Source organism: Microtus ochrogaster, unplaced genomic scaffold (genome assembly GCF_000317375.1).
Source record: "Microtus ochrogaster isolate Prairie Vole_2 unplaced genomic scaffold, MicOch1.0 UNK61, whole genome shotgun sequence".
Lineage (NCBI taxonomy): Eukaryota > Metazoa > Chordata > Mammalia > Rodentia > Cricetidae > Microtus > Microtus ochrogaster.
The window spans coordinates 2,098,624-2,111,985 of record NW_004949159.1 but is presented as its reverse complement, the minus strand read 5'-3'; the positions used below and the strand labels follow the sequence as shown (position 1 = coordinate 2,111,985).

At 39.4% G+C, this 13,362-nt stretch overlaps 2 protein-coding genes across 3 annotated transcripts in view; one reads left to right on the top strand and one right to left on the bottom strand.

The window, feature by feature from the left end:
• The window catches only part of Selenop (selenoprotein P), a 9,331-nt gene extending 2,473 nt beyond the window's left edge, over positions 1–6,858 (top strand). The window contains exons 2-5 of the mRNA XM_005369804.2: positions 1,561–1,776; positions 2,671–2,883; positions 4,262–4,379; positions 5,467–6,858. Of these exons, the coding sequence (XP_005369861.2) occupies positions 1,574–1,776; positions 2,671–2,883; positions 4,262–4,379; positions 5,467–6,063 (1,131 nt within the window). The 5' untranslated portion in view covers positions 1,561–1,573 and the 3' untranslated portion in view covers positions 6,064–6,858. The remainder of the gene's footprint in view (positions 1–1,560; positions 1,777–2,670; positions 2,884–4,261; positions 4,380–5,466) is intronic.
• Positions 6,859–6,884: 26 nt separating this feature from the next.
• The window catches only part of Ccdc152 (coiled-coil domain containing 152), a 23,029-nt gene continuing 16,551 nt past the window's right edge, over positions 6,885–13,362 (bottom strand). Inside the window, exons 5-8 of one of the 2 annotated variants that reach the window (XM_013354695.2) lie at positions 10,413–10,515; positions 9,119–9,246; positions 7,368–7,451; positions 6,885–7,081 (exon numbers count right to left, since the gene is read on the bottom strand). In XM_013354695.2, coding sequence (XP_013210149.1) covers positions 6,959–7,081; positions 7,368–7,451; positions 9,119–9,246; positions 10,413–10,515 — 438 coding nt within the window. In that variant the 3' untranslated portion in view covers positions 6,885–6,958. The remainder of the gene's footprint in view (positions 7,082–7,367; positions 7,452–9,118; positions 9,247–10,412; positions 10,516–13,362) is intronic. The other variant, XM_026777377.1, reaches the window with a different exon arrangement.

Genomic DNA, 13,362 nt, shown 5'->3' with positions numbered 1-13,362 from the left:
ACTATATAGAATAGGTCGGTCTTGAACTCACAGAGATCTGCTTGCCTCTGTCTCTTGAAAGCTGGGATTAAAGGTGTACGCCACTTTACACCTGGATTCCCCTCCTTTCTTTAGTGAGCCCCTTAGGTCAGAGTTTTCTTGGAGAGGGCAGTCTCACTACATGCCCGAGTCTGGCTTCTAATTTGAAATTCTTCTGCCTCAGCTTCCCAAATGCTGGAAATGTGGGTGTGCTGCTGAAGCACCGAATACCTTGAGACACATTCTCACTCTGTACTCCAGACAGGCCTAGAATTTACCGTGTAGTCAGACTCTTCTTGAATTCAGAGGTATCCTTCTGTCTCAGTGTTTTAGGTGTTACCTTTATAGGCATGGACCCCCACACCTGACTTCTTTTGTTCTTTTATCAACATGACTCAGCTGTGTGGATTTTTTTTTGATTTTTGCACATTTTCATCATGTCTCTAAGTTTACCTTAAAAAGTTTTAAGAAAGTTTGGTGGTTTGGTGCACGCCTTTAATCCCAGCATTCAGGAGGCAGAGATGGGCAGATCTCTGTGAGTTCAAGGCCACTTGGTCTACAAAAAACCAAAAATGAGAGAAATGGCCCCTACTTTGGGGACTATTTCTGTTCAGGTACTTAATATTCTATAATATTTTAACTTTCATGGGTAATGGGGCATCTTTTCATGCATGAATGTTCTATCTAGTTGTTGGAGCTTCATGAAGGTGGTATTAGAAACAGAAATGAGTCTTAGAAGTGGCAAGAGCAATGAGTTGTAATGTTTCTCCTTGGCTAAGATTTTCCTTTTGGGTGTATTTAAATTAAGTATGGTGGTAATATCAAAGCAAGTAGTCTTATATTTGAAGAGATTCAAATTCTTTATTATCATATAACTAAACATGGAGAACTAACAAGCCAAAAGTATTGAATGTACCCAAGATGTTTATAAATGTGGAAGGCTTGAACTTGATGCCATAGTTTGCTCTCTGCCTTTTGCCTGGGACTTTCCAGGAAGATCTCATACAAGAAGACCTAAGGGCCATCACGAGCCACGTTCACACTGGGGCCCTGACTCCACCGCTACACCCTTTCTTCTCACATCTCTTTCTGTGCTGGCTCTGTGTAGCCTTGTGTAGAATTCCCTCTAACATTTGCTAGACAGACAGATGACAGAACAAAGCAGTCAGAACTTAGTGCATCTCAAATGAAAGTCAGAATGTGTTTGCAGAGTGGATATGACTGTACACTTCTAAATAGGTGTCCTCTCCTAGAGAAGTGCCTGGCTGTCAGTCAGGCACATTTCCATAAGCGTGCTAATTGCAGTATCATGCTACAGAGAGCTAGCTGATTTGTTTGGCAACTCCTCGGCCTTTTAGCTGGCACTTTCCCCTTCGCAGGAAAGTTTAGTGGAAGGAGGTTCATGGCAATGGAATACTGAGTGCAACAAGATAAAGACAGAACCCATAGGCTGAGTTTTAGTAGGATCGTACTTACTGTGTTTAGAGAAATGCATAGCAATGACTATGAAGTTATTGATGAAGTTCATTTTCTGTTTTATAGGACAACGTCAGCAATGTGGAGAAGCCTAGGGCTAGCCCTGGCTCTCTGTCTCCTCCCCTATGGAGGAGCAGAGGGCCAAGGCCAAAGCCCTGCTTGTAAGCAACCCCCAGCCTGGAAGATAGGAGATGAAAATCCAATGCTAGACTCCGAGGGCACAGTGACTGTGGTTGCTCTCCTGCAAGCCAGCTGATACCTGTGCCTTTTGCAGGCGTCCAGGTAAGCAGTCTTCGAAGGTTGAGAATATCTTTAGGGAAAGCCTATTAAATGCAAACAAATGTATGTAAAATGCAATAAAATAGAAATAATGTAATTATTAAATAATGCTTTTGTAGATGAGTATGTTTGTATAACACAAATTTGATGAAAAGACCAGGAAGACACACACACACACACACACACACACACACACACACACACACACCCCTCAAATACACACATACACACACACCCCACACAGATATATAAAATACTACCAAAATGTTTACTGTGGTATTCTTGGGCATTGAATACGTTTTCCTTTTTGTGTTCCTACATTTTGTAACTTCTCAGTATGGTTTACCCATGTAAAATTCACTCTTATTAGAGCAAAAGTTCACTATAAGAAGCAGAGGAAGGCTGCCAGCACAGACAGTAAACACTAGGATTGTAACAGAAGGTTCTGCTTCACTTAACAATCATAAGTCAAAAATATAGGTTGAGTCACCCATCAAATATTAATTACACAATGTTCTATATATCTGCAAGGCAAATTTAAATATTTAATAATTTGGTGCTCATGTTCATGCAAGCATTTAGCATAAAACTTCAAGTTTTAGCCAGGTGGTCATGGCGCACATCTTTAATCTCAGCACTCGGGAGGCAGAGGCAGGTGGATCTCTGAGGTCGAGGCCAGCCTGGTCTACAGAATGAGTTCCAGGACAGTTAGGGCTACACAGAAAAGCATAAAAAAAAGCTTCAAGTTTTAAGTAAAGGTGAAAGGTTCAGTTTTACAACGCATAGAAAAATTGCAGTCACTTAAAAATAATAAGAGCTTCGCAGAAAATAAAATGAATGTAGAAGACAGTACAAACAAACTAAATGTCATCGTTTGTTTTGTGTGTTTTCCCCTAGACTGGAAGACCTGCGACTAAAACTAGAGCACCAGGGATATTCTAACATTTCCTACATTGTTGTTAACCACCAAGGGTCCCCTTCTCAGCTAAAACACATACACCTGAAAAAGCAGGTGTCAGCCCAGATTGCTGTTTACCGACAAGAAGAACATCAAACAGATGTCTGGACTCTCCTAAATGGAAACAAAGATGACTTCCTCATATACGACAGGTGAGCCACTCTCCCAGACTCCTTTAATCATTCACGGTGGCGTTCCCCACTGCCCAGTGCCACAGTTCAGTTTTCCTCTCATGGGATTCCTTGCTGTTGGGAACACTTTCGGTTTGGATCCTTCTGACATTGTTCTGCTGTTCTTCTCCACAGCTTTCTTCTTTTCTCCCCACCCTACCTCCTCCTCATTCTTCTTCCTGTTCTTCCTATTAACATGTCCGTGTTTTTCAGAGTGGTTTAGTTTTCCTTCTCTTCCCACTAGACATTCTGTAAAGCTGACCTCATCTATTCTCTGACCATACCACATATATCCTAGTGAATTGAAATAAGTCCAATGTTCAAATACAGTTCTGAACACAAACCCAGATATCTCTCCATAGTTGTAGCCACAAGCATCTTAAATTCCATGACTCTTACATTCTTTTAAAACCTATTCCTTAAGCTTTGACCTTTCTGTGAATTTTCTTGGAGGGAGAGAGGCCGGCTCTAGAGGACACAATCCAATCCTACTGCATTCTGCCTCCAGCCCCTTACCCTTTATCTATGTCGTGTTACATGATCATGTATGATGACATTGCTGTCGTATACCCTTCAGAAAAGTCTAACAGGCAGTTTGGGACTTCTAGTCACTCACCAGACTCTAAGTCTTGCATTTATCTATGATGCCTTCATAATCAGTCTCTCAAATGACTTTCTTGTTACTTTTCCTTATCACTTTGGAGAATGTCGAATTATAATTCTAGTTGTTTTATTAAGCTGAAAATTTTTTTATCTCAGATATGTTTCTTGGGGTAAATGAGCTAATGGGCATAGTGCACACATGTGCTATATACCTGCAATGCCAGTATGTGGAGTTTCAGGCTAGCTTAGACTTCACTGTGAGTTCATTATGAGAGTCTCTCTCAACTTAAGGGCTGGTGATATAGCTCCCTGGCAGAGCACATACATAGGACATGTAAGGCTCGGGGTTGTTTCCTACACTACACATTAATAAATAAAGAAGACACTACCCAAAACTTCGACATTGTTTTTGTTATGCAATGGTTACTATTTCTGTGAAATCTGTCTTGCCTGAGCAGTTATGAAAAGCTCCCATAGTTAGTCTTTGGCAGAAAGTATTTGACTAAGTCACAGTCATTACACACTTTCTAAAAATTATTTTAATGACATCTATAGCATTTCAAAATACTAAAATTAGAATCACTAATCTTGCTATAATCTTCCCTGGTATATTGCCTGGGAACTCAATTATATATCCCACTCAAGGAAATTTATTAAAGGCAGGGAAGGGGCTTAGCATGTAATACCTAATACAGTGTAGTCTGAGTAGGGTCACACCACAGAGAGTATAGTAGTAACATCACCATTTGCCTTGTAGATGTGGCCGTCTTGTGTATCACCTTGGCTTGCCCTATTCCTTCCTCACTTTCCCATATGTTGAAGAAGCCATTAAGATCGCTTACTGTGAGAATAAGTGTGGAAACTGCTCTCTCACGGTAGGTATTTTTCGCAGTTGTTTTTACTGGGGAATAAGGAGAAAACTTTAAAAATCTACCTAAATAAGTGGTCCATCACCAATTATGTAAGAAAATCTTAAACACACATTTTCTGTCATGTAACACTCTTTAAAACATATTTGCAAGACTTATATTGCTCCTACATTTTGAAAGGCTTTAGAGACAAACAAGCAAACATCATGGCTGGAGAGATGGCTCAGTGGTTAAGAACACTGGCTGCTTTTGCAGAGGACCCCTGTTCAGTCCCCAGCACCGACCTGACAGCTCAGAGCTACCCCAAGGCCAGTTCCAGGGGATGTGGTGCCCTCTTCTGGCCTCTGAGGGTACCAGTACAGACATGCTGTCAATTAAAATAGGCCATGATGCTATTTTTACTCGACAGAACTGTGTAAAGATTACCAAAGCTTTGGTGAAATTAAAAACATTTTCTCACACATATTGCAGAATGAAAAGCTGCCAGTTTTTAACTGGCATTTTTGAATAGTTAGAAAGAAGCCATTTTGCTTAGAAAAAAAACTAGATTAGATGACAGGCGTGAAAAGTTACTGATGTCAGAATTCCATGTTTGGCTGACTTCACTACAACTTAAGTTTTTTTAATCAGTTTAGTTTTGATTTTATGGAAATACAGTAGTTTGACTTCTTTAAACCTTTAATAAAAAATGTAGACATTGAGACCAAGGTCAGGCTCTTTTTCACTAATATACTGTATAATATATATTATATAAAAATAGCATATTAATATAATACAGTAAGTATATATTAACACACACATATAATATATAGAGTATGTGATATATGTATGTAATATAAACACAACTATTATGCACATAAACACCAATACATAAAATTAATTAGTATTTATATATTATATGCACATATCATATATACTGTATACATATATATTATATACACATATTAATATACTATATTATAGTAATATACTGTTAACTGTATTCTAATTAACTTGTTGGAATAACATAAATATTGCCTCTACAAGTAACTTTTTTATGCACTCAAGGTAAATCTATGAGCTTGTTAATAAGTGGTCTGTAAATTTGTTCCAGAGTCTTGAAGATGAAGAGTTCTGTAAAAATGTGTCCTTACCTGCTGTGGGTAGATCAGCGGAGCCCTCCAAAGCACACCACCACCACAAGCACCATCACAGGCACGGGCATGGGCATCTCGGGAACAGTGAGCTTTCAGAGAACCAGCAACCAGGAGCACTAAATATGGAGCCAGCTTTGCCTCCTTCAGGCCTACATCACCGCCATAAGCACAGGGGCCAGCACAAGCAGGGTCACTTAGAGAGTTGAGACATGCAGGCAAATGAAGGTGTACAACTTTCACTTGCCCAACGGAAGCTTTGACGGAAGGGGTGCGTAAACCAGCTCCTATGTACGCTGTCTAAGGAGTCAGGGACAACCACTAATAGCTGCTGCTGCCACTGTCGCCATCTCATATTTGAGAAGTCAGGGTCTGCAATCACTTGACAGTGTGCCGAAAACCTCCCATCTTTATGTAGCTGACAGGGGCTTTTTGCGGAGGAGAAAGTCATTGAATCTTGTCAATGTCGATCGCCTCCTGCTGCCTGACAGAGTCAGCCACTAAACCCCACAGAAGCTGGCACCACCTGAAGCTGAAATAATAAGACCAAAAAGTGAAAATGACGTTCAAATTAAATATTTAAAATAAATTATATACTCCCTAAGTCAGCCTAAAGAGACAATTTCATTTCTAGAAATTTTGCAATCCATTTAATTAATCAGTGAACTAAAAGTAGGAATTGGATTTGTTCAAACACGAAGATATCTATCATATTGGCGCCTAAATTTAAAATTTGATGCCATGGAAAAATTGACTCAAATCAAATTTGTATTATGGGGTAACTAAAAGGTGATTGCAGCTTTTGGTTAATATGTCTTTCTTTTTCTTTTTCCCGTGTTCTAATTACATTGATGAGAACAGAAACATAAACTATGACCTAGGGGTTTCTGTTGGATAGTTCGTAATTTAGAATGGAGGAAGAACAACAAAGACACATTTTCCAGTTTTTTTCTTTACTTAAACTCTCAAAACAATAGGAACTTTTATCTTTTTAAACTTTCATTTTTAACCAATTAAGTCTTTAACGGACTGCATTTTGAATATCTTCCTATCTTTTTATATTAGCTTTACTTTCACTACATACATCTGTGTATCCTGTTTTCTTCATCCTGTGTTGTATTATTCTTCTGAATTGTGAGTGACTGTCTTGAAAGACGTAACGGAAGAAAAGTATGTTGGTAATCTGCATACTGCTTAAGACAGTATTCCCATAATCAATGATGGTTCAATAGAGAAACTAAGCCCTATGAACCTGAACTCTTTTATGGCTAATACCAATAAGCAAGAATGCAGTACAGAATTGGGCACAGAACGGATTTATCTAAATAAATGCAATTTTAAAAAGCTTAAAAGTGTGCGTCTTTATTATTTAGCATGCTCACATTGAAAACAGAAGTGAATTTTAATGCCTTTAAAGAAACTAAGTTGTAGCTAATGCCTAAAGTGCTCTGCTCAAAACCGTCCCCGAGGGGGGCGGGAGTTTTTGGCAGCTGCGAGGCGCCGCTCCAGGTCTCGGATAGTGTTCTGGAGACTCGCAATCTCCTTGCTCTTTTCCTCTTGAAGATGTTGAAGCTTCTAAATGAAGCAGAAGAAAGACTGTCATTGCAATTTATAAGTAAGATTAAGTATAAGGAAAGACAAAACAACAATCAAAACACACCTGAGGCTTATATTTTTAAGACTATCTTACTGTGAAAGGCCTGTAGCTTCACTTTTGTGTGATTGAAAGGAAAAAAACTGGTATAAGGCTACAAAACTAATTTGCTATATTTAAAATAAACATTAGGAAATAAATGTTCATAGGAACACATTGATGCAAATAATTTACTGAAGACAGAGTCATGGGACAAAATGCACCTACCCTTCTGTAGATACTCTGCGGCAAAATAGTAGCATCCGGATACGACTTTGATTTAGTTTGAACTCTTGCTAGTTTTGTGTCAAACTGAACCAAATTCAAAAAAAGAAAGTCATTAAGGCTATTGTAGTTCAATACTCAGAAACAATGTTTCTACAGAAAAAGTATACCAGCAACATCCTTTGCTATATATTTTGTAATTGAACACACTCTATATAGCAGACAGAAAAGTCTTTACGAAACAATTTGAAAAAAGAACAAAGACTATCCAAACAAGATTCAGCTAGATGGTGGGTTAAAATTGTTTGGGGGGCTTTAAAAGAGGGTCAAAAGCCTGGGTGCTACCTCTAGAGATAGCACGGTACTTTTCCTCTAAATACCATGTGAGGCATACTCTTGATCTCCAAGCAGAAAATGTTTCCCATCAGCACTGCTGTGCTTTCGTCAGGAAACCCCCTGTAGTCCACAGTCTCCTGAGACATGCTCACAGACCTTTCAAACTTTGAAGCCAAATATTAGAAATCGATTTAGTCAATTCAGGCTTTTTTTTTTGGATTAAATTGAGTCAAATTAAAAGATCTGTATAGCCTATTCTTATAAGCCATTTTTAAAGCACAATGTTCCCCTATAGTTCTTCTTTTTAGATGAACCTTAGTGTGGCCTCTCAGAAAACTAGATAAGCTTTCCATGAGATTGTGTTCTGGTTTTAGGAGAGAACTGGAGTTATAATGAAGATACACAAAGACATCCGAGTACTAGTCAAATAGTATAATCAGACTAGTCTATTGGCAGATCCCAGATAGCAAATAAAACACAAATTCCTAACTGAGAGATGGTAAGTTGGGGGTACATCTCTAAATAAGGCCCGCTGTATTTCAGTTGGCAATCCAGCCCTCTCTGTGGATAGACTAGCCTAGGAGGCAGAGGTGACCCATCAGCAGCTGTCTAGCAGTGCAGTGGCAGCAACAGCAGTAGCAAAATCCCTCTGAAGCAGTGTAATCCTTTCTGTCCCCAAATGTTACCTAAAAGTACCCTAGCCATTGCAACGTTCCTGGAAAATAAAGAGTAAATTATTTTAATTAAGCTCTGTGAATTTTTGCATAATTTAATGTCAAAGTAGAGATGGGTGGAAGTCATGGCATAATACTGGAAGAAGAGGTTGGTAGAATGTAGAAAATATGCAAAAGACAAATACTTTGTTAACACATCAGTATCCATGAGATTCTGACATTAGTTTAATAAATAGTTCATTGAAAAGAAACTACGAAACTTATGAGATATACTTATTTAAAGTACATATACAAATGTTTCAAAGAAGTTTTGTTTGTCTCTAGAATATATGTTTTCCTGGAACTATATTAGAGAAATTTGCCTGCTTTTATTCCATATAGAACAAAAGGGTTCCGTGATTTCTTCTGGAGAGAAATTTTGCCAAGGATTTGTTGTACTCTTGCCATGATGGCTTGGTGGCTGTGCGCCTCCTGTGTGGAGCAGACTGTAAAACAGCTAACTCCTGAGTTGCTGTCCTCATTCTCAGAGGAAGCAATGTCCTTCCTGGAAGTTAGGACCTTCTTTTGATCAAGCCTATGACTGGTAGCCTGCTGACTGAGCGCTGCTCTTGCTGAAGAATGAAAATGCATGGAGTCTTCTTAGAAGGTTCTATCTAGACCTGAAATTTGTGTCACTGCAATAGGAGACAAAGCATGGTTAGACTAAGGAACACACTTCTGTTTAGCAGACTTGCAAGCACCTACTTCTAGATGTAGTTTGAGTATTTCATTTTGCTTTTCCTTCTCTTGAGTTCTTAACTTTTCATTTAACTCTGATATTTCCATCTCTTTCTTTATCATTAGTTCTTTGTGCTTTTCTTCATTTAATTCAACTAAGTAAAACAAAAATAAATTTAGTCATTTAACAGTTCAAAGTTATGTGCTTCCATTTATTATTTTTTTCATTTGCTTATTCAGCATGTTTATTGATCACATGTGTACCAGGCATTATACTAAACATCCATACAGAATATATGTGTCCTCTGTTTTCACTGAATTTCTGCTTTGGGCTAGGAGGCAGACATTAATTACAGCTGTGATTGGGATAATGCAGGAAGAACATGCAAAGTGTTGGCAACTTAGGGGGAAACTATTACTTTTCCCATCACTGTAACAAAATACCCGAAAAGAAGCAACTTAGGGGAAGAAAGGTTTGTTTTGGCTCACAGTATTAGTAGATTCAAGCCACCATGTGGAAAAGACACACCATGAGTAGGTCTGTAGTGCTGGCAGCCTGCAGTGGCTTCTTGATCTCAGTGGACCAGGAAGCAGACAGACAATATGAAGTCAGGTTGGACTGTAAACATAAGGTTTCCTGCCCATGACACACTTCTTCTAGGTAGGCTCTACCTCCTAAAGGTTCCACAATCTCCCCAAACAGCACCAACTGGGGACCAACTGTGCAAACAGCCAGTGGGGACATTTTACATCCAAAAGGTGAGAAAATTGTTAACCAAATAAGCCTAAAATGGAGGGGCCTTTCTCGGGATGCTATCTCTAAGGCAGAACATCACATAAAAAGCCATTTCTAGGTACAGATGTTAAAACAAATGAGAACTGTTGAGAGAAGTGCTGGCTCCATCTTAGGAGAAAGAAACCAGAGGTACAAGATGGACTCATTACCCAAGATCACTTTACAGTGTGGTTTTAGTGGGAAACCTGGCTTCACAGCTATTATTTGCATGCATGTGGTCCCCTAACTGCACAGAGCACATACATTTGAGGTGTGGTGGTTTGAATAAGAATGGCCCCATAGGTTCATGTATTCAAATGCTTAGTTACCAGGGAATGGAACTATTGGTCCACATTAGGCAGAATTGTTAACAAACATGAACAAGACTTAGAACTATTATATTTATGTTGCATAAATATACAAAACTTAAATTAAAATGTATCAAGGTGTGTTCATTCAAGAATACTATTATTGGAAAAAATAATATGCACCTTTAAATTGCTGCACAATATGTCAGAACTCAATAAATTAAAAATGTAAAGTTACCTTTTTTCTGCATATCCTGATAAAGTTTGCTCATTTCGATTTTATGTCCCTCCTCTTTGATTTTCATTTCACTTATGAGTTTGGCAATACTGTTCTTATATTCCTAGACATTAAAATATATTCATTTTCAATGTAATAATTAAAAAGGTTAAATTCCCAGCTAACATTAATTTTGGCATGCAACCATATCCAGTGCTTTTTATTATACACAAAATAACAAGTTTTATTATCCACACATATAGGTCACTGTGCCTTGCTCATATGTGCACCCATTTCCTGTCCCTCCCTCACCTGTCCCTTCTCCTCTCTCAAGACAGCCCCTCTTATGCTGAAGACACACCCAGATTCTGCGGAAGAGATTTTGCTGTATTTTGTTTGACTTCCTCCCTGTTGTGGTGTGAATGTGGACTAATCCCACATGCTCATGAGTCCGGATGCCTGACTACCAGACAGGAATCCTGTTCAGAGATCTTGGAACTGTTAGGAGGCCTTACACAATGTGTAAAGGCTTATCACTGGGGGTAAATCTTGAGATTCGCAGCCACACAATGTGTAAAGGCTTATCACTGGGGGTAAATCTTGAGATTCGCAGCCTGTCTCTACTTTCTGCTCAAAATCTGCTTCCTGACAGGGGCTGCAATGTGGCCGGTGGCCTCAGTTCCTTGTTCTTTCTCTGCTGTGACCAGATGTGTTCTCCAAACTGTGCGCCTAAAGAAAACTTTCCTTCTTTAAACGGTTTCTTGTCAGGTACTTAGCTGTGGCAGCAAAAGTACTGATGTGCGTTATCTTTCCTTGTTCCTCCTCCCCACTTCCTCGAGACTCCTTTTTCCTCCACGTTGTATTGTATCCCTTCTACTTTGTTCCCCCCCTCTGTCTCTCTCTCTCTCTTACACATACACACTCACTCACAACACTCTCACATACTCTTCTACAACACACACGCATGCGCTCTCTCTCACTTACTTAAATTGTGTATATATTCCCATTCCTAGCCTCATTTTACTCAAGTCTTTGTTCAAGACATTTTGTTTCCACCTTCATGTCAAATATATGTGCATGATCTTATGCATTTATATAAAATCTAGGAAGCACAAATGAAAGAAAATATAATGATATTTGTCTTTAAAAGATTGGTTTAATTTAATATGATTATCTCCAGTTGTATCCATTTCCCTACAAACAACCTAACTTCATTTTTCTTTATGGCTGAAAAAAGATATCACTTTATATATGTACATTTTTGTTTGTTTCTCTCTTTCTTATTAATTAAAATTAATTAATTTTCTCCAGCGTGATAACAGTTTCCCCTCCCTTCCTCCTCTTCTCCCAGTCCCTCCCTGCAACGTCTCTTCCTCTCCCCATCCCTTCAGAAAAGTGCAGGTCTTCCATGTATATCAACCAGCCACAGTTTATCAAGGTGCAGTGAGACTAGGCCCCTCATTAATGCTGGACAGGTAATCCAGCAGGAGGAAAGGGTGCTGAGAGCAGGCAGCTGAGGCAGAGGCAACTTCTGCTTCTGCTGCCAGGAGTCCCCCAGGAAGATGAAGTCATGCAACTGGAACACATGTGCAGAGGACCCAGGTCAGTCCCGTGCAAGTTCTCTGGTTGATGGTTCAGTCTCTGTGAGTCCCCATGAGCCCAGTTCTAGATGACTCTGTGTGTTTTCTCGTAGTGTTCTTGGCCTCTCTGGCTCCCATAACCCTTCCTCCCTTTCTTCCACAGGATTCCTCGAGCTCTGCCTAATGTTTTGCTGTGGGTCTCTGCATCTGTTTCCATCATTTGCTGGATGAAACCTTTCTGATGACAACCAGGTTAGGTACCATCTATGAGTATAGCAGAAGATCATTAGAAATCATTTCATTGACTTTTTTTTCTATAGTGATGCCCAGGTGACGTATAGGATTCTCTCCTGAGTGTTTCAGTCAGTAAGGGGCAGGACCAGTTCTCCATAGTGTTGCAGCTAGTTAGGGGGTGGGGCCAATGTTGTACAGTCCTGTCCTCTTGGCTTTGGTGGTATCAGGGGCCATGGACATCAAAAGAGATGCATCAGAGCTATGAAACCAGACATGGGTCCTAGGAGCAGCCCAGGCCCAGACATCATCATGGCCCTGGGTGGTTATCAAGGCACCCATTTCAGCCCACTCCTCAGCTCTTTCACTTCTCCAAGTCTACTTTTGACCATAGCATATGAACATACAGTCTTTCTCGCCCTCTCTTCCAGAACACACCATATATTTGCTCCCCATAATAGTACCCATCTTCCTGGCATGGTCCGGAGCTGTTGCTGGAGTTCCCTCCTGTGCCTCATTTTTTAATATGATGTCTAGTTTCTGGAGTCCTTTATATATTTTGGAAATCAGCCTTCTGTCAGATGTGAGGTTGGTGAAGAGCTTTTCCCATTTTGTAGGCTGCCATTGTGCCCTTTTGATGTTCTTTTCCTTATAGAAGCTTTTCAGTTTCATAAGGTCTTATTTATTAATGATATATATTTTTAAATCCATTACTTTACTGTTGGATATTTAGGTTGGTTCTTATAACTTAGTTATTATGAACAGTGCTACAATAAATACTGATGTACAAGTAATTCTATGATTTGATGATATAGAACCCCTTTGGTAAATAGCCAGGAATGGTATAGCAGGGTCATATTGTAAATGTAGTTTTAGTTTCTTGAGAAACCTGCACACTGACTTCCATGGTGCCTGGACTAGTTTATATTTGCACTAGCACATATAGGGGCTTCTTCTTGTTCATGTCCTTAGTTACTTTTTCTAATGCTGTGAAGAAACACCATAACCAAGGCAACTGATAGAAGAAAGAGTTTATTGGGGGCTTGCTTACAGTTTAAGAGTTCATGATCATCATGGCAGGGAGATGGAAGGAGGCAGGCAGGGTCCTGGAGAAGTAGCTGAGAGCATATTCTTATCCAAAAGTAGAAGTCAGGAGGGAG